Below are 21,976 nucleotides of genomic sequence, written 5' to 3'. Positions count from 1 at the left end.
TCTCGTCGGGAGCCTGTGCTTCGCAATGGGAGAGGCCACACAGTGAGAGGCCCGTGTACCGCAAAAAAAAAAAAAAAAAAAAAAAAAGAGTAGTAGGAGCAGAAGAGACCTTGCTCTGCTTGAGGGAAGATAGGGTCCAGAGAGAGATCCAAAAGACTGTGGGTTATCAGTACCTTTATCTCTCACCATTAGTTATGTCATTCCTTCTCAATGGGGATGTTCAGGGAAGGGATGGCGGGAAGGGCTCCTTATTATTTCTCTAAGGGGAATGTAGAAGTTGATAATTTTATATTATTAAGGGAAATTATTAATTTTGTGTATTGCATTGGTTAACTCAGAGAGAGAAAGAGGGCTTATTCTTTCATTTATTCCCAAGTATTTATTGAGTGCCTATTACTTTTCAGGCACCATTCTAGTACTTGAGGTTATACAGCAATGAATGAAATAGGCAAAAAGGTTTTTTTTCATGAAGCATACATCTGTGGAGAGATAATAAACAAGCCAATAAATGAATATATAATTGTTGTGTGCTTTATTTATTTGTATATTTATATATACTTATATATTTATACATATTAATATATAATATGGTGCTGTAAAAAATATAAAGAAGAATAAAGGGATAGAGTGTGATGGATAGTGCTCCTTTAGATAGAGTGGGTAGGAAAATACTCTGTTTAGGTGACATTTGAACAGAGACTTGAATGAAGTAAGGGAATGACTCATGCAGATAAGGGGGAAGAAAATTCTAGGCACAGGGTAGGACTGGGAAACATTCTCTGCGGGGCAGCCTGCTGGGCATTTTGAAGAGCAGTGGGGAGGTTCGTGTGGCGAGTGGAATGAGAAGGAGGAGAGAATAGGAGATGTGGTTAGATGGGCAGCTGGGACCAGGTTATGTTTAGGAGCACATGGGTCAAAGCAAGGTGTCTGGATTTTATTCTAGGTGACATGGGAAGCCATTGGAGGGTTTTAAGCAGAGGACTGACAGAATGTGATGGCCTTTTTTAACATGATCCATCTGGCAGCCATGTGGAGAATAAGAGCTACTAGTCGGTGCTGGTTTTGACTAGGGTGGTAGCAGGGCAGGTGATTGAGAACTGGTGGGTGTTCAGAATTTGTAGATGGACTAAGTGTCATTTTCTGAGATGCTGAACACGGGAGGAAGAGTACTTTTGGAAGGGAGCCAGTTATTAAGAGTTGAATTTTGGTCATTGAGACATCTATTCAGTTAATGAAGTAGAGATTTCCACAGGCAGAAGGGAGAAAGGTAAATGTTGAAGAGAGGATTTTCGAGGTGATACATAGAGAGATGATGTCTAAAGCTGTGGAAATTGTTGACATCACCCAGGGGGTGGGTGTAAGGTTAGCAAAGAGGTGTGAGGCCTGAGGTGGCGGGGCAGGGGGGTGGGAGGGGGCATGCCAAAGCCTAGAGAATGGGGAGAGAAGGATAATTAGCGAAGGAGACTGAGCAGGTCGGCCAGTGAATTAGAGGAAAACAAACCAGGACAGTGTGATATCCTGGATTCAGAAAGGTGAAGTCTCCTCATGACCGTAATTAACAGAGTGGTGGGGGATTTACTTTTAGGTGTTTGTTATGTATTATATATAACATACAAAACATACAAGTGCTTTACGTATGTATGTATACATATATATGTATAAATTTTAATGTGTTAAAGTAGAAGGAAGAACTATGTAAATGCTGAATTTAGAGGAAACACAGAAAAAATCTTAGGTATTTTAAAAGAATTGAACATCTCTATTATTATTAATTAAAATAATTGTTAGTGTTTTGTGCCACAAACACTTCTGGTGGCCCTTTTTCCACTTAGTTGCAGAGAATGTCATCAGAAAAAAGAAACACTATCTAGCAGAGATGGTCAGACCCGCTCAACTCACCGTCTCCCATTTTAGTGAAAAGGTAAGTGTAATGCTGAGTATCTGGATCCCATTTCTTCTGCAGAGTATCTCCTCTTCGTAGGAGGCACAAAGCACCCTCATCCCATGACTTCTAGAAAAGAAAGTGCAAACTCTTGTTAACCTGAGTCGGTGTTAAAGGTCAAACCTGTGTCTTGAAATTTTTTGGTTATTGCTTGGTCATTTTTATGTTTCTCTATGACCCTCTTAATGCTTTTAAAGTGACAGTGAGCTTTTATGCTGTCATGGATGATGTCAGGCATCTACCTAAAGACTTCTTTTGTGGGGGAAAAAACAATTAGGATGAACATTAAAAAGGAGCTTTGAAGAGACAGTAAAGGTGGAAGTAAGAGGAAAAAGTAAAATTTAAAGCATTGGTTTAAAACTTTATTTTGTAAGAAACCTAGGGTTCTGTGCAGCCATCTGAGGAACTTCTAACTTGGAGGGCTCTCTCTGGGGACCCCTATCGACAGAGCAGAACCAGAACAGTGTATTTCTCTGGGTTCTGCTTAAGACTTTGTTTCAAAAAAGCATTCTGCCTCTGAAAAAATATTTGACCACCTCTATGTAGGGTAATCCAGTGAGAAATGTGAATCCCAAATCGAACACTGTGGCCTTGATAGGGTTGTGGCATCCGTGTGATGGGCAGCTATGGCGCAAGAAGCCAGCTGTGCTAGGCGGGTGAGGCCTGGTTTAGGGGCTACTGCCGGGGAGACCGAGAAAGTGGCAGGAAAAGAATGTGTTTATGTAGTCTGCTCCACTAGGTGGTGCTGTTTTAATTTCTCTGTTTAATTTTAGGTCTTCAGCTCTGTAAATGCTGTTCTTGATCTTTCTGTTTTTCGGAGTCAAATTGGTCTGAGAAGTCTGGTAATGGACCTGAAAAGGGAAATCCCAGCTTTATGCTTCAGTCCTTTGGAAGCCAATGGAAGAATCTCCGTTCAAGGATCATTTCTGGCTATCAAGAAGCTCAAAGAATCTTTGCTATTAAAAGCAAGTTCTCTTTTAGAAAAAAACAGGAATAGACAGAGCCCCAGAGGGAGTACATGGAAAAGTAGTCACTCTTTAAAGCCACCCAGGTCCTCAACACCTGAGACTATGAGAGGAGAAAGGCTTGTTCTCGACACAGATATTTTCCTTTACCTGAAAAAGAGGAGCAGATTTTATGAAAGCACACTGAAAAAATTTCATGCACTATGTCAAGAGACAGTGGATGGTGAAATTACCACACTTTGTATAAGGAATGCTCAAGGTGGTTCTCAGCCAAACAATGAAAAACAGGTAAAAGAGCTCATTGAGAAGTATTCACATGCTCTTCACTTCGAGCTTAGAAAGGAGACATTTATTTTGGAAGGAAAGGAAAATAGAGAGAAAAGAAATATTAAGCTGGCATGTGAGCAACTAAGTTCAAGGTACCTTCAGGTTCTGGTTAATTTTTATTATACGCACATTGACATTATAGGATCTTCTTCTGACACGTACTTGTTTAAAAAAGAGGTCATGAAATTAATAAGGCAGAAAGTTAGGTAGTAAAATCCTCAGCAATAGTAACAAGAATGGCTGCTGCCTTCCCTTACTGAGCAGTGGTGATGTCATGAGTGATCCCAGCTTTACAGACATTATCTCATTTAATTCTTTTTTTTTTTTTGGCTGCACCGCACAGCTTGCGGGATCTTAGTTTCCCAACCAGGGATCAAACCTGGGCCCCCTGCCGTGGAAGCGTGGAGTCCTAACCACTGGATGCTAGGGAATTCCCTATCTCATTTAATTCTTGTGACCATCTTTCATCACAGGCATTTCCATCCTCATGTTGTAGGGGAAGAAACTAGGATTTGAAGAGGTGAAAACACTTGTCTGAAGTTATCTACCTGCCATCAGCAGGAGTTAAACCCAAAGATAATATCTAAGGTATAAAACTGCAAAAATTATAAAACTAAATTTAAAGAAACTTCAATTTCTCTGCAACCCCGAATTCTTAGAAAAAAGAGGTAGCCTTCATTCTAACATATAAGAAGTTTGGATGATTGTTATGCCACTGGCAATTTCTTAACATTTATAAAATTTGCATTTACTCCAAATAGAATTAGAATCCTAGCAAAACTCACTTGAGAAGCTACTTAGATGGTATTTCTGATGCAGGTAGTCATTACTTGACCAAATCCCATATTAGTATAAGGCTATTGGACGTACAGAACATTTTTACTGCTGCTTACTTAGCCTAAGTGCTTACATAAAATGTTGGTTCTCCTGTTGGAATTAAGAAGGGAGTATAGTGTCTATTTTATAATTGTATTGTAAAATTAATAGCATTTCAGGAATAAGATCATGGATGATAATAATAGCAAACACTTACTTGCTAGGCATAATTTTAAGTGCATTACATATCTTTACTCATTCAGTCCTGACAGCAGCCCTGTGAGGTAGGTGCTATCTTTATCCCCCTTTCACCCATGAGGAAACTGGTGCCTAGTGATGTAATGTAACTTGCCCATGGCTCTGATTAGCGAACGGTGCTTCTCCCTTTTGTAGTCTCTCACAATTCTACTTAAACAATTGAGAAATGTTTCCTTAAAGATGACAGAAGGATTTGAAAATTCTTTACTGAAGGGTAGCCAGAGCTTGTAAGTCATTTGGTTTTCTGTGTCTGACCTGCATTTAACTTAGCGTTAAGCCAATTTTAAGTACTGGGGGCACTGCAGAGACCCTCCCGGGATAATAAAATGATACATCTTGCTCATCTCAAAGTAAACAAACATGGTTATGATGATTTGAGCTGTTTATATCAGTAGAAAAGCATAAGAAAAATCTATATGCTTTCATTTTTCTTAGCTACCTAAATCCCAAATATGTAAATGATTTCTATTTCTTTAAATATGTTATTTCATTTCTGTATGACTTAACTTTTTGCATGGGAAAATTCTCTTTATATGAAGTGTCCAATAAGGTATCTTGAAAAAGGTGTTTGACTTTCATTTTCCTTCTAGGGGTTTGTCTCAGTCTGGGTCCAGTCGGGAGAGAGAAGGCACACAGTAATTTGAACAGGGAAAGTTTAATATAAAGAATTGTTAACTGTGATGGGATTGGAATAATGAGGGATTGGCTCGTGAGAAACAGAGAAAACGCTACCAGATATAGGAGTAACAGATATAAGGAGTAGTTTAGACAGAGCACCCAGGGAATACCTCCCCTGCCCACCCTACAGCCCCGAACTTAGATCCAGACTTTGCCGTAGGGTTTGTGCCAGGGAATCTTGCTGGAAATCCATCCTCTAGGGTACTGGAGGAATCTGTTTAGAAGGTGTTTCTCCAGCGACCCTCCATTACAACATGCCTGCTGGCCATTGGTACTGCTGGCCAAATGGCTGCTGGCCATTTGGTACTACGGACGCTCAGTGCTGGGGAGGCCTTGGGTGTGGGCATTGGACATTGGAGCAGCTGCCCATGGTGCGCGAGCCTAATGCTGGAGAAGCTGCGTGCGCTGAAGAAGCTGCGTATGGGGGAACCTTCCTCTGCCGGGGACCTGGATTTTGAGGAGCCTGCCAATTGAACACACTGAAGGAGGAACAAGCCTCTTTCCTCCTGCAGTGCCTCTCCAGCGCCCTCTACTGAGAAAGCTCAATGTCTTGCCAGCTACAAAGGAAGGATAAAGGGCCCAAATTTGTTTTTCCTGAGTAGGCATACAGGATGAATTTAAAGCTGAGTCAATAAATTGATAACTGGCAGTTATATTTGATACCTACCAAGGCTTTCATTATTACCACAAATTTAATACCAATAGAATAGTCTTTCAGGGACTTCCTTGGTGGTGCAGTGGTTAAGAATCCATCTGCCAATGCCGGGGACACGGGTTCGACCTCTGGTCGGGAAGATCCGACATGCTGCGCAGCAACTAAGCCCGTGCGCCACAACTACTGAGCCTGCGCTCTAGAGCTCACGTGCCACAGCTATTGAAGCCCGCGTGCCTAGAGCCCGTGCTCCGCAACAAGAGAAGCCACCGCAATGAGAAGCCCTCACACTGCAACAAAGAGTAGCCCCTGCTCACCGCAACTAGAGAAAGCCCGCGCACAGCAATGAAGACCCAACACAGGCAAAAATAAATAAATAAATAAATAAAGGAAAAAAAAATCCTATTAAAAAAATAATCTTTCAACAAAGAGCTGGATCAGAATAGTGAGGCTCATTCCTTGACTGGATAGACACTGAATGCTAATTAGTTTATGGGTATGAATATAGCATCTTCTGCTTGAGAAGATTATGTATTTCAGGTGTTTTACATATTGCTGTCCATTTTAGAGTTCATTTAACAGCACTGTCCTTATAGTATGCTAGTCGTGTAACCAATTTCTATCCTTAATAAAAACTGACATTTTAATTTTCAAAATGGTAGTAATGATTTTTATTACAATTTATTTTTGAAGGTTACTGATGCTCAGGAAGATGAGGTGAATTCTATCCTGTTCTAGCCTAAACCCTGTTGTGTGTCTGCCATTGGGAGAAAAACTTATCATTTAACTTGATAATAAGTTGGTACTTTTCAAAGAGGTTGCAGATGGTTAAGAAAGCCATTCTCAAGTTAAAAGAGAAGATGTGGGAGTTTCAGCTTATGATAAAAAAGAAGAGTGGGAGAAAGGAGAGGCATTTTGAGTATGAAACTCATTCAGGGATTTTTGTTGAGCTCATCCTCTGGGTTCTGGAGACAACAGTGGGACGTGAGACAGAAATGTTCAGTGACTCCTTAGAAGTTACTGCCTAGTCTGGCAGAGAAGGCAGGCAAACAAGCCATTACAATAGTGCTTGCCTTGTGAATTTCTCCATATAAACCATGTTAGCAACAATGTATGGAGTTTCCCAAAGATAGTAACTTAAGGAATGTAACTATCCTGCCAATATTTCGTTACTCTAGGATCATTTCCTGCTATAAATACTGGCCTAGGAACCTCTTGTGGGCCCTCTTCCATATTCTCCACTCACCCCTTCTCTCCCATCTTTTACCTCTTCCAAACTGAGGGATTCTGAGAAAGTTCCTCACTCCTCTAGCTTCAGTGTTCTCAGCTGTAACCTGAAAATAATACCTATTTTGCAGGGTTCTTGTGAGTTTTAGAAAACATGTTACACAACAGATGTTCAAGAATAGTAGCTATAGGGCTTCCCTGGTGGCGCAGTGGTTGAGAGTCCGCCTGCCGATGCAGGGGACACGGGTTCGTGCCCCGGTCCGGGAGGATCCCACATGCCGCGGAGCGGCTGGGCCCGTGAGCCATGGCCGCTGAGCCTGCGCTCTCACCCACTTAGAGGGCTGAGCTCTGGCTTTATTATGTTAAGGGACGAGACTTTCAGTAGCTTTTAGCCTCCAGGAGCCTGGACCAGCTAATAGATTCCTGTAGTTTTCAAATTTCCCCCTTGATTTTTTTGCAAGGGTGGGGGTGGAGGGGGGGGTGGAGGTGTGGGAGATGTGGGTGTGGGCAGGGGTTGGGGGCACTGGGAGAGAGAGTACTGGAGTGTACACCTGCAGTTAGTTGTATGTCATCAACCACTACACCTGGAAAACTGCTTTAAACCCTTTTAACTGATCTATTCTGTTTCATCACATCGGGGTATAAGATTAGACTCTTAAAATATTTAAATGAATGACTCCAATCCTTAATTTTTTTTCCACAGTGAGAAGGCCTTTCTTCTTTTTCTGGGGTCCTCTCTGTCTCTGACTCTAAAATGCCAGGAGGGTCAGACTTGAAGGAAAGACAACTGGTAAGCCCGCCCAGTTTGCCAGAGGAATTTATCCTGGTTAACAAGTTGTCCCAAGTGGTCTGTCATTTCAGTGTGTCATCCTAAATAAAGAGGTAAACTGAGGCAAGCTCACATCACCAGAAACTGAATTTTTACAGGAATAACCGAGAGAAATTGCAATTCGGGAAATGCATTTTATATAGCAAGTAGGTTGAGGGTTTAGGGCTGGCTGTTATCTATGGGCAAGTAATCAGAGTCCAAGCAGGGAATTAGTTGGCCTGAATTTGGGGAGAGATTCTTGAGGGATGCTCACTGGTCAGCAGGTAACTCCCCGTCTCCTGTCAATCAGGCATTGATGGGAAATCAGTCTCAGTTGGTTGGTTCCGTTCTTCTGAGGGCGCATGCGTGAGAGCCGCCATTTCTTCTCTTCCGGGGCCGTTTTTGACTGACGTCGTTCACAAGTGCGGTTCTGGGCTTCCCTGGTGGCGCGGTGGTTAAGAGTCCGCCTGCCGATGCAGGGCACACGGGCTCGTGCCCCGGTCTGGGAAGATCCCACATGCCGCGGAGCGGGTGGGCCCGTGAGCCATGGCCGCTGGGCCTGTGCGTCCGGAGCCTGTGCTCCGCAACGGGAGAGGCCACAACAGTGAGAGGCCCGCGTACTGCAAAAACAACAAAAAACAACAAACAAGTGTGTCCTTGTCCTCAAGGTGGTCACGCCCAGTACCCATCACTGTTCCGGTAGTAGTTTCTGCAGGTGGAGAAAGCAGCCTGACAGGTGTCTTACGCGGTCTTCACCAAGGCCTTCACGACGCGCCAAGGTAGGCCACCTCCTGGGGAGTTGCTTCTTTAAGGGATGGAGCTCGCTCCTCTCACACAGAGTCGGTTGTCATTATTCTTGGATTCTGTTTTTACAAATTCATCTACGCTGTAAAATTTATCTGTAAGCCCCATTCCCAGACATGTGCGAAAGCTCACAAAAGTCACCTGACAGGCATGTACCCAGCTGAGGGGGAGCAAGGTGATGCGCTAGCTTCCTATTTCATCTCTGTCACTGTCGACATGTGTCGTTTACATGGTACTTAGTGCCATGTTTTTCACATGTCTGTGCTTTTGGAGGGGGGCGATTTTTGCCTTTTAAAGTGGCCTCGGTGGAGAACTGCAGTACTGTCTAGTGTGGGTTAAGTTTGAGAAGGCTGCCGTGGGCTTTACCAGAAGAGACGTGTGGTAATAAACTTATTTCAGGCAGGACTTAGAGAGCTGTTGGACATGAGTTCAGTGTTAATAAATCAACAACAGATATTAAATAAGGCACCTTTCAGCAGAAGCACACATAAAACAAGGTTATGTACTGATGGGTTGACGAAAATGCTGAGACCAGAGGCTTGCAGGAATCTAACTCTGTATTTGCCTAGAAGTGATGGCTCAGTCCCATCATCTGTTTCAGTGTTCACCAAAACTTGATAGGACAAAACTACCGTCAATAATGAGAATCGGTGTTCTGGACAGCTGTTTCTCTAAGATGTGCCCATGGTGCCAGAAGGATGAGTCAGAAGTGGTCCTTCTGTAAGACCTGTGGAAGGAACAGACTCTCCTAGATTCCACAGGGGTCAGCCCTGGCCCTCTTGCTGTTCTCCATTGGGGTGGAACCCACACGGGGGCTGTGTCTTCCTTGTCACTGCGACTAGCTGAGGTGGGGCAGTGAGGGTGTGGCCTAGGGCAGGAGGGTAATCCAGAGGTGTGACAGTGCAACTCACCTTCGCCTCTGTGGGCAGCCTTCCACCAGCCCCACTCCCGTGTCTCTCCTTTGAACTCAGCTATGGAGAAAATTCCTCTTTCTGGCCTCAGAATGAATTGTAATGGGAATATCTACTGTCTTTGCTCTCATCCCCCCAACATGTAATTGCAAAAATAAAACAGACACTCATCCATTTCCCAAGATCTGAGCTATCCAGTTGAAGCCAAGGTCACCCTGATAGAGAGTGATGTAAACACTAAAAACAGTTATCCATCGGTCCTGTTTCTATCATTGCTAGAATAAAACCTGAGGCTTCAGTGGAGAGTGAGAAATAAATCAACATTGCCTGCAGTCAAGTCAGGTTTGAGCTGGGCTGGAGATTGAATTCATGTTTAATCAAAATTATATTGGATTTTGTTGTTGAACCTTAGCTTTTTGTGAAGAATTTGAAGGTGGCAATGTTTTCCTAAATTTGGCATTTTCTTGACACAGTTGAAAAGATTTCTCACATGTGTAAGAGACCAATCTTGAATAGCTAAGTTACTACTACCCTGAGAATTTCTATATGAGGGACTTTGGGGGTGTTCGCCTGGTGTTCAAGAGATGGGGTATAATTTTCACCCTGCCTCCTTTTCACTTTAATTCAGCTTTACTTTCTTCTTTCAGGAATGCATTTTTAAAAATGGCTTGTGGCAGAACAATGACAATTTTTAAACATAAATAAAAAAATATATTTAAAGCTTAGCATTTTGGCAGACGAATGCATGCCTATCCATATACTTACTCATAGGCGTGAAAATTATTCAAGGCAAACAAGTCTTACTTGATTAGGTGTATCTTTTCTTACCCTTCTTTTTTTTTTTCTGAGACATGCAGATCTTTTAGTGTTATTCTTCTGTTGTTGTTTTTTTCTCCTTTATTTTATTTTATTTTAACATGTTTATTGGAGTATAATTGCTTTACAGTGGTATGTTAGTTTCTGTTGTATAACAAAGTGAATCAGCTATACATAAACATGTATCCCCATATCTCCTCCCTCTTGCGTCTCCCGCCCACCGTCCCTATCCCACCCTTCTAGGTGGACACAAAGCACCAAGCTGATCTCCCTGTGCTACGTGGCTGCTTCCCACTAGCTACATTTGGTAGTGTATATATGTCCGTGCCACTCTCTCACTTCATTTGTTTATTTTCTAATATCAATTATAACACTTTGTATAATCAATTATTATTTTAAAATATATTAATTTAGCATATGTTGATTATATATAATAGTGTCTATGCCTCTCTCTTCCAGTGCTGCCTGGTGCTATCTGCCAGTTTTAAGGATTGTTATAATCTGTTTTTCTTTCATTGTTTCTCTCTCTTCTGTTCTATCTTCCATCATCCTATGCAGTGACAAAAAGAACTGTAAGACATCGGGATTGCTTTTAGAGAAACCCCTGTGTACCCTCCAAATATAGTAATGTATAGAAAGAAACAATAGCAGTTTGAAATAAAGGTGCTATTAAAACAATAGGGGGATCCGGGAGGAGTGGGAGAGGAGCGGAGGGCGATTGCCCCACCCACTCGAGCGCAGGAAGCCTGCTGAGCTCCCAGGCTGGTGTCCAGCCCTCCAAGGCCACTACCACCAGCCACATTGGTCCGGGGGGCATAGGAGAGACGAGGGGGAGATTAGGAGAGGCAGGTGGGAGGGGCCCTCCCAGACTGGAGGAGCAAGAGAGGAGACGAGGGTGTTTGCCCTCCCCACTTGAGCCCAGGAAGCCTTCTGGGCTCCCAGGTGAGATACCCTGCCCTCTGAGACAGGGGTGGGGGGCATGCCTGGGCCCCTCTGTTCCTTGAGCCTAAGCCCCACCCCCCACAGCCCCAGGCCCTTTTCCAGCCCTGTGAGTCCTGAGCATAGGCACCGCCCACTGCCCAAACCTCGCCCTTGCTTAGGCCCCGGCCTCCACAGCCAAGGCCTTTCCCCCCACCCCCTTTTTAAAAATTTTTCTTTTCCCTCCTCTTCTCTTTTACTGTTGTGGTACTGATGTACCTTCCAGTGGTTGATTCATCTATATTTTTATTTTTACATTCTTTCTAACATATCTGTTAGTTTCCTAGTCTAATTTTATTTTTTACTTTGTTATTGTTCTTTTTTTTTTTTTTTTTTTTTTTGCTGCCACACGTGGCTTGCAGGATCTTGGTTCACAAGCCTGGGGTCGGGCCGAAGCTCCTGCCGTGGGAGCTCCGAGTCTGAACCACTGGACTAACAGAGAACCTCAGACCCCAAGGAATACTCATCAGAGTGAGGTCTCATGGAGTTCTTCATCTCAGCACCAAGACCCAGCTCTATCCAATAGCCTACAAATTCCAGTGTTGGAAGCCTCAGGCCAAACGACCTGTAAGAAAAGAACACAGTCACACTCATAAAAAGATGAACAACACAATACCTGAAATGAAAAATACACTAGAAGGAATCAGTAACAGAATAAGTGAGGCAGAAGAACGAATAAGTGAGCTGGAAGACAAAATGGTGGAAATAACTGCTGAGGAGCAGAATAAAGAAAAAAGAATGAAAAGAATTAAAGACGATCCCAGAGACCTCTGGGACAACACTGAATGCACCAATATTTGGATTATAGGGGTCCCAGGAGAAGAAGAGAAAAAGAAAGGGTCTGAGAAAATATTTGAAGAGATTATAGTTGAGAACTTCCCTAACATGGGAAAGGAAATAGTCCCCCAAGGCCAGGAAGCACAGAGACTCCCATACAGGATAAACCCTAGGAAAAGCATACCAAGACACATATTAATCAAACTAACAAAAATTAAATTCAAAGAAAAAGTATTAAAAGCAGGAAGGGAAAAACAAAAAGTGACATACAAAGGAATCCCCATAAGCTTATCAGCTGATTTTTTCAGCAGAAACTCTGCAGGCCAGAAGGGAGTGGCAGGATATACTTAAAGTGATGAAAGAGAAAAACCTACAACCAAGATTATTCTACCCAGCAAGGATCTCATTCAGATTCAATGGAGAAGTCAAAAGCTTTACAGACAAGCAAAAGGTAAGAGAATTCAGGACCACCTAACCAGCTTTACAACAAATGCTAAAGAAACTTCTCTAAGGGGGAAACACAAGTAAAGAAAAAGGCCCACAAAAACAAACCCAAACAATTAAGAAGGAAATAGTCACCCAAGTCCAGGAAGCACAGAGACTCCCATACAGGATAAACCCTAGGAAAAGCATACCAAGACACATATTAATCAAACTAACAAAAATTAAATTCAAAGAAAAAGTATTAAAAGCAGGAAGGGAAAAACAAAAAGTGACATACAAAGGAATCCCCATAAGCTTATCAGCTGATTTTTTCAGCAGAAACTCTGCAGGCCAGAAGGGAGTGGCAGGATATACTTAAAGTGATGAAAGAGAAAAACCTACAACCAAGATTATTCTACCCAGCAAGGATCTCATTCAGATTCAATGGAGAAGTCAAAAGCTTTACAGACAAGCAAAAGGTAAGAGAATTCAGGACCACCTAACCAGCTTTACAACAAATGCTAAAGAAACTTCTCTAAGGGGGAAACACAAGTAAAGAAAAAGGCCCACAAAAACAAACCCAAACAATTAAGAAAATGGTAATAGGAACACACATATTGATAATAACCTTGAATGTAAATGGATTAAATGCCCCAACCAAAAGACACAGACTGGCTGAATGGATAAAAAAAACAAGACCCAGGACTTCCCTGGTGGCACAGTGGTTAAGAATCTGCCTGCCAGTGCAGGGGACACGGGTTCAATCCTTGGTCGGGGAGGATCCCACATGCTGCGGAGCAACTAAGCCCATGCACCACAACTACTGAAGCCGGCGCACCTAGAGCCTGTGCTTCACAACAAGAGAAGCCGCCGCAATGAGAAGCCCTCGCACCACAATGAAGAGTAGGCCCTGCTCACCGCAACTAGAGGAAGCTGGCATGCAGCAACAAAGACCAACGCGGCCAAAAATAAAATACAAAAAAAAGACCCATATATATGCTGTCTACAAGAGACCCACTTCAGACCTAGGGACACATACAGACTGAAAATGAAGGGATGGAAAAAGATATAACATGCAAGTGGAAATCAAAAGAAAGCTGGAGTAGCAATACTCGTATCAGATGAAATAGACTTTAAGATAAAGACTGTTAGAAGAGATAAGGAGGGGCACTACATAATGATCAGAGGAGCAATCCAAGAAGAAGATATAAGAATTACAAATGTTTATGCACCCAACACAGGAGCACCTCAATTCATAAGGCAAATGGTAACAACCATAAAAGGAGAAATCGACAGTAACACAATAATAGTAGGGGACTTTAACACCCTACTTACACCAATGGATAGATCATCCAAACAAAATTAATAAGGAAACAAAAACTTTAAGTGACACAATAGACCAGATAGATTTAACTGATATTTATGGAACAACATCCCACCCAAAAGTGGCAGAATACACTTTCTTCTCAAGTGCACATGGAACATTCTCCAGGATAGATCACATCTTGGGTCACATATCAAGCCTTGGAAAATTTAAGAAAATTGAAATCATACCAAGCATCTTTTCTGACAACAATGCTGTGAGATTGGAAATCAGTTACAGGAAAAAAACTGTGAAAAGTACAAATACATGGAGGCTAAACAGTGCGCTACCAAATAACCAAGAGATCACTGAAGAAATCAAAGAAGAAATAAAAGAATACATAGAAAAAAATGACAACGAAAACACAATGAATCCAAAACCTATGGGACACAGCAAAGCAGTTCTAAGAGGGAAGTTTAGAGCAATTCAGTCTCACCTCAAGAAGCAAGAAAAATCTCAAACAATCTAACTCTACACTTAAAACAACTAGAGAAAGAGGAACAAAGAAAACCCAAAGTCAGTAGAAGGAAGGAAATCATAAAGATCAGAGCAGAAATAAATGAAATAGAAATGAAGAAAACAATAGCAAAGATCAATAAAACTAAAAGCTGGTTCTTTGAGGAGATAAACAAAATTGATAAACCCTTAGCCAGACTTATCAAGAAAAAAAGGGAGAAGACTCAAATCAACAGAATTGGAAATGAAAAAGGAGAAATCACAACTGACACTGTAGAAATACAAAGGATTATAAGAGACTACTGCAAACAACTGTATGCCAATAGAATGGATAACCACAAAGCAATGGACAAATTCCTGGAAAGGTACAATTTCCAAGACTGAACAGGAAGAATTAGAAAATATAAACAGACCTATCATAGTAATGAAATTGAAACTGTAATTAAAAATTTTCCAACAAACAAAAGTCCAGGACCAGATGGCTTCACTGGCGAATTCTATCAAACATTTAGGGAAGAGTTAACACCAATCCTTCTCATACTCTTCCAAAAAATTTCAGAGGGAGAAACATTCCCAAATTCATTTTACGAAGCCACCGTCATCACCCTGATACCAAAACCAGAGAAAGATACCACAAAAAAAGAAAATTATAGACCAATATCACTGATGAACATAGATGCAAAAATCCTCAACAAAATATAAGCAAACAGAATCCAACAGCACATTAAAAGGATCATACCCCATGATCAAGTGGGATTTACCCCAGGAATGCAAGGATTCTTCAGTATACGCAAATCAATCAGTGTGATACACCACATTAACAAATTAGGGAACAAAGGAATAAAAACCATATGATCATCTCAATAGGTGCAGAAAAAGCTTTTGACAAAATTCAACACCCATTTATGATAAAAAAACTTTCCAGAAAATGGGCATAGAGGGAAACTACCTCAACACAATAAAGGCCATATATGAAACCCACAGCAAGCATCATACTCAGTGGTGAAAAACTGAAAGCATTTCCACTAAGATCAGGAACAAGACAACGATGTCCACTCTCACCAGTGTTATTCAATATAGTTTTGGAAGTCCTAGCCACAGCAATCAGAGAAGAAAAAGAAATAAAAGGAATACAGACTGGAAAAGAAGTAAAACTGCCACTGTTTGCTGATGACATGATACTATACATAGAAAATCCTAAAGATGCCACTAGAAAACTACTAGAACTAAACAATGAATTTGGTAAGGTTGTAGGATACAAAGTTAATGCACAGGAATCTCTGGCATTCCTGTACACCACCAATGAAAAATCAGAGAAATTAAGGAAACACTCCCATTTACCACTGCAACAAAAAGAATAAAATACCTAGGTATAAACCTGCCTAAGGAGGTGAAAGACCTGTACTCAGAAAACTGTAAAACACTGATTAAAGAAATCAAAGATGACATAAACAGATGGAGAAATATACCATGTTCTTGGATAGGAAGAATCAGTATTGTGAAAATGACTCTACTACCCAAAGCAATCTACATATTCAGTGCAATCCCTATCAAACTACCAATGGCATTCTTCATAGAATTAGAACAAAAAATTTTACAATTCGTGTGGAAACACAAAAGATCCCGAATAGCCAAAGCAATCTTGAGAAAGAAAAATGGAGTTGGAGGAATCAGGCTCCCTGACTTCAAAGTGTACCACAAAGCTGCAGTAATCAAGACAGTATGATACTGGCGCAAAAATAGAAATATAGATCAATGGTACAGGACAGAATGCCCAGAGGTAAACCCATGCATATATGGGCACCTATTTTATGACAAAGGTAGCAAGAACATACAATGGAGAAAAGACAGCCTCTTTAATAAGTGGTGCTGGGAAAACTGGACAGCTGCATGTAGAAGAGTGAAAGTAGAACACTTCCTAACACCATACACAAAAATAAACTCCAAATGGATTAAAGACTTAAATGTAAGACCAGACACTATAAAACTCTTAGAGGAAAACATAGGAAAATCACTCTTTGACATAAACCACAGCAAGACCTCCTAGAGTAACGGAAATAAAAACAAAAATAAACAAATGGGACTTAATTAAACTTAACAGCTTTGCACAGCAAAGGAAATCATAAACAAGACAAAAAGACAACTCTCAGAATGGGAGAAAATATTTGCAAATGAAAAAACAGACAAAGGTTACTCTCCAAAATACACAAACAGCTCATGGAGCTCAATATCAGAAAAACAAACAATCCTGTTAAAAAATGGGTGGAAGACCTAAATAGACATTTCACCAAGGAAGACATACAGATGGCTAAGAGGCACATGAAAAGATGCTCAACATCACTAATTATTAGGGAAGTGCAAATCAAAACTACAATGAGATATCATCTCATGCCAGTCAGTATGTCCATTATCAAAAACCTAGAAACAATAAATGCTGGAAGGGATGTGGGGAAGAGGGAACCCTCCTGCAGTGTTGGTGAGAATGTAAATTGATACAACCACTATGGAAAACAGTATGGAGGTTCCTTAAAAACTAGAAATAAAACTACCATATGATCGAGCAATCCCACTACTGGGCATATACCTTGAGAAAACCATAATTCAAAAAGAGACATGTACCACAATGTTCATTGCAGCACTATTTACAATAGCCAGGACATGGAACCAAGCCATAAAAAGAAACAAAACTGAGTTATTTGTAGTGAGGTGGATGGACCTAAAATCTGTCATACAGAGTGAAGTAATTCAGAAAGAGAAAAACAAATACCGGATGCTAACACATATATATGGAATCTAAAAAAAAAAAAGGTACTGATGAACCTAGTTGCAGGGCAGGAGTAAAGAGATAGTCATAGAGAATGGACTTGAGGACATGGGGTGGGAGGGGGAAGCTGTGGCGAAGCGAGAGTAACATCGACATATACAGACCACCGAATGTAAAATAGTTGGCTGGTGGGAAGCAGCAGCATAGTACAGGGAGATCTGCTTGGTGCTTTGAGATGACCTAGATGGGTAGAATAGGGAGGATGGGAGGGAGGCTTAAGAGGGAGGGGATATGGGGACATGTGTACCCATATGGCTGATTAGCTTTGTTGTGCAACAGAAACTAACACAGTATTGTGAAGCAATTATACTGCAATAAAGGTCTATTTAAAAAAAAAACAAACAATAGGGGTATCTCAGAAACAGCAGCGAGACATTCTGGTGTGAACAATCGTAATGTTACTTTGAATGATGAACTGTGACATCTTCCATGATAGAAAATATCATGAGGAATTGACTCTGTATTCGGCATTCAGTAACTTATCTTTCATTATTAAAAAGAAGAAATAATTCCTTTCTTATAGTAGTATGATGTAAGAAATACGCAGCTACAAGTACGGAACTGTTTTTTACAGCATGGAACTATTTAAATCAGGATTACTTTTCTGTTTCTTAATTGGTTTGAGAATCAGTTACAATTTGAAAAAAAGCACTAGAGGGAGACAGACCCCTTTCTGATGAATTCTTCTTTGTCCTGGAGTTAGAGCACAACATTTAGATCAGCTTGTAAGCCTGTGAATTTAGTGCTCATCTCCGTCCAAAGACGTGATTACATGTGTATTTGAAATTTAAAAATCACACATTTTAGAGAGTAAACTTTTATACATTAAAAGGGACTTAAAGAGACTTATCTAAATTCAATCTGTGGACATTGTTTGGGTCCTGATTCAAATAACCCAACCTAAAAAAGATGTTTGTAGGACAACTAGAGAAATTTGAACAGGCATAAATATTACATGAGGGAACTATTGTTTATTTTATTCTGTGTGATAATGGTATCTTGGTAATGCCAAAAAATTCCTTTTAAATCCTATTAAAGATACATGCAGAAGAATTTTTGCTTGAAATTATATGATGCCTATAATTCATTATAAAATATTCTGCAATATAAAAGTGTGTGTGTGGGGGGTACATGTGTGTGCGTGTGCATGTGTGCATGTATGTGATAGCTGATGAAACAAGACTGACAATATCTTGATAATTTCTGGAACTGGGGTTCATTATATTATTCTCCATTTTTTCATTAAAAGTAAAAATTAGAAAGCACAGACATTATTTTCTCACAATTTATATTTGTGATCTAGTTTATGATCATTTATGGCTAATGCATCTTTCTTACAAGCTCAAGTATTCAAGAAAATATCATCTTTTCCCCGGAAGTGTGGCAGAATATGACACTCCAAACTGTGACTGTAGGAGTTTAGGACATTCCACCCCAAAATATGCTGCTTTGGCTTATTGATTATTTTGAGCTCTAGGCACTTGACAAACAGCAAATGCAGGGAGGGGCTTTCTCCTAACTCCCCTTTTCTGCTTAAAGACAGATCCTCCCAAAGGAACTCAATTGTCATAAATTCCCTCACCAGGAAGGAGTTTCATCAACCAGGGATGATTGACTCTTATAACAGGAGAAGAGACCAGATGTCAGCACCACACCCAGACAAATGTTGTCTTGAACTTTTATACCTCCCATCTATTCTTCAAGGGCCCATTCATGTTTTCCTAAAAATCATTTACTCTGCCCCAAGAGGCTTACGTGCCCCTTCCCCTTTCCCTATTAAGATGGGCTTTAACCTTGAATTCTAAGCCATCTTGGGGAGTTACTCATTTTTCCCTGGTATCACCCAGGTGTATATGAGTATACCTGTTAATAAATGTCTTTGTTTTTCTCTTGTTAATCTGAGACCCCTTTTATTACAGGGGTCTCAGCCAAGAACTCAGAAGGGTAGAGGGAGAGTTATTTTTTCCCTCCCTATACCCCTCATAATTTAATGTATCTTTTGAATTTCCATTCTACTAGATATCAGAAACTAAATGTCATTTAACTCAGCAAAATCTCACATTGCACTGAGTCAAAAACTTAATTCAAGGTGAACTTAGTCAATTTTGGATTTTCCCTCCTCCATCTGCACGGCAGGGTCTAAATCTAGTAGAATTGCTCGGTGAAAGCCAGTGAGTGGGAGGTGGTGATGGTGAGCGGGGGCTGGTCCTTGATTGTCACCTCTGTAGTCAGGCATCCTGAAAGACAACTTCTGTTTCCTCTCCTGTCAGTTTGTCCTGCAGATGACAGTCATGTTGTTGGACAAACTTCTGCAAGGGCCTCTTCACAGCTGCTTCTCCTCAGGGTGGCCAAACCTCTTGGAATGCAGGAAAGACCCAGAGGTTGTCCTACTTGACTCTGGCTTTCTCACCCTGCTTTGCCATTTCAGCTCTACTTCTCCTATACCATGTTTGTCATGGAAGGTTCTGAAAGACTCCCCTGGGACCCTTGACACTTTCACAGGTTCTATTTGGGAACAAAAAGCATAAGTACTTTCTGCTTTTAAAACCCTTTACAAATCTGGGGGTTTGAGGACATACTCAGAAGAGAGGAATGCACACAGGCCACCTTCTTAAGGAAATATCACAATATCTAATATCTCTCCCTGAAGCCCGTAGTGTCTGTCTAGTCTGATGGGAAGGCCAGCACATAATCTTCTGTAATGATTGCTTATAGCATACACATGCCCAAGTCCCTCAGAGCTCTGGATGCAGAGAAGGGTCAGGGATTAACAGGAATTAGGAAGAACATTTTTGATCAAATTAATATAATAAAACATCATTCTGCTGAATAATCTTAATTCTAAACTTACTGCTTGCTTCTCATACAGAAGTGAGGGGAAGCAGTGGGCAAATAGTGGTTAAGCATGTGGGTCCTGGGCTTAGATAGACCAGTGTTCTAATCCTGCCTCTGTGTCTTTTTAGTAGGGATCAGCACGAATTTGTTAAGGTTTTTAAACTTCAGTTTCTTATGTATAGAGCAGAGGCAGTTAATATCTAAAATGATTTGGGGAGAGTTAAATAAGAATAGAGAGAGTGCACAAAGAGAATTTGGCCCTTTGTTTAAAACCTGTAAATGACAATCATTTTTATTAAGAATAACATAAGAACAAAAAACCCCATATGGAGTTCCCAAGTTATTAGATCAGGTCTTTCAGGACCACATGGGAATTTGGGTGCTGCCCCAGAAAACTGAAACTACTACAACTTAGAAAAAAATTATCTTTCTTGTATACAGAGCCTACATTCTCTTGGTATTTTAAGAGTAACTGCTTAGCTTTCATTCCCAGTGTGGCCCATCCTTTATGAACTGTCAGTGGAAATGAAGCAGATGAAAGGAGGAATTCCAAGTGTCTAATATCACCATGGCCTCATGAAACAGGGGAAAAGAAACCAAACAGTTTATAGTGGGCAAGCTTCCAGATGTTTATTGCCAGGACCTTCTGCTCAGAGTGAAAAGAAAATCCAAACAGATGCTAGGTCCCTCTCCTGTAGTATAAGAAAAAGCAAAGTTACTTTACTCACACTTTTTTTTTTGAAAAATTTCTTTTTTCCCCCCATTCTATTTGGTGTTCTGGATAGGAGGGGAAGATAAATCACTCCTCTGTTTTCCTGGAGGGACTTGACAGTGATTCTGTGTTGAATAGATTTCTGATTCCTCTTTGCTCTTGGACATTGGATTCCAACCCCCTTCGTAGAGATGTCCAGCTCTGTAGTTGGCCTCCTTCTAGAGGTAGTATGGTGATGGTAGGGTGCCAAGAATTGGCTTGGAGTCAGAAACTGCAGTCTCATATATATATACAGTCTCTTTATTCAAATACAATCTATTAATTAATATTCACTGAGTGTTACATTAAATTTTAATGCTTTACTGATTAAAGTCAGTTCTGTGAAAAAATGTGACTCATATTCAGAAATCAATTGATCTCACACTACTATTTAACACAAAGCTCTTAGATCCAGTGTATTTTAAAAAAGTGTCCTTGATGGGCACTTATAGTAGTTTCTATTGCCACTGTAAACCCTGTGAAGGGTCCATCCAGATAATTCCTCCATTTCAAGATCCTTAACATAATCATATCTATAAAGTTGCTTTTTTGTTATAGTCACAGGTTTTGGGGACTAGGAGGGATATCTTTGGGGACCGTTATTCTACCTATCATGGTCCACCTTCTATCCCTTCCAAATTTACTTCTGTCCCACATGTAAAATACATTCACCTCCATCCCAATATCTCCAGGATTGTCAACCCATTGCAACATTAACTCAAAGTCCAAAAATCTCATCTAAATCTCATCAGCTCAGAAGTTCTAAATCTCATCAGATATGGGTGAGGTTCTGGGTAGTTATGAGGCGCAATTCATCTCCATCTGTGAATCTGTGAAACTGAAAAAGCAAATTACCTGTTCCCCAAACACAATGGTGGGATAGGCCTAGGGCAGATATAAATATTCCAGTTGAAAATATTCCAATTCCAAATATTTTCTCTACCCATGTTCAGGTAGAGAAATTTGCTCAGGTAGAGAAAATGGAAGGAATAAAGCAGTCACTGGTCCCAGGCAACTTTGAAATACATCCATGCAAATTTCATCCATCCATGAAATTAGGTTTCAAGGCCTGGGAATAATTTTCTGTGCTTCACAACTCCACCCTCTGGGCTTGAGGCTCTCCCTTTGGAGTCATCCATCTTCATGAAGGATAGCATGTATTTGCAGTTGAGTAGTTTTATTGGCCTGTTTCTTGCCTATACATTTTTGGGAATCAGACAGTCTTCTTTTATTTCATCCTCTCTGTCCCCTTTAGGGTGACTTTTAGACGCTGAAAGTCAGTTTGGGCTGCAAAAAAACATATTAGGGATTAACACCTGAGGAAGGAAATGAGCATGGATAGAGAAAATATTTGGACTTTGATGC

At 40.8% G+C, this 21,976-nt stretch overlaps 1 protein-coding gene across 2 annotated transcripts in view; it reads left to right on the top strand.

Annotated features, from left to right (window-relative positions):
• Window positions 1-6,272, top strand: part of RBM43 (RNA binding motif protein 43) — a 21,122-nt gene extending 14,850 nt beyond the window's left edge. Inside the window, exons 3-5 of one of the 2 annotated variants that reach the window (XR_003676508.2) lie at window positions 1,833-1,921; window positions 2,716-3,822; window positions 4,899-6,272. Coding sequence is in view for 1 of the 2 variants with exons in the window: in XM_028477770.2 (XP_028333571.1) it covers window positions 1,833-1,921; window positions 2,716-3,444 (818 nt within the window). In the remaining variant the exon portion in view is untranslated. Of the gene's footprint in view, window positions 1-1,832; window positions 1,922-2,715 lie in introns of both variants that reach the window. The other variant, XM_028477770.2, reaches the window with a different exon arrangement.
• The last annotated feature ends 15,704 nt before the right edge of the window (window positions 6,273-21,976 follow it).

This window comes from Physeter macrocephalus, chromosome 2, assembly GCF_002837175.3.
Source record: "Physeter macrocephalus isolate SW-GA chromosome 2, ASM283717v5, whole genome shotgun sequence".
NCBI classification, from domain to species: domain Eukaryota; kingdom Metazoa; phylum Chordata; class Mammalia; order Artiodactyla; family Physeteridae; genus Physeter; species Physeter macrocephalus.
Note: the sequence above shows the minus strand (reverse complement) of the source record. Positions and strands in the feature narration are given on the sequence as shown.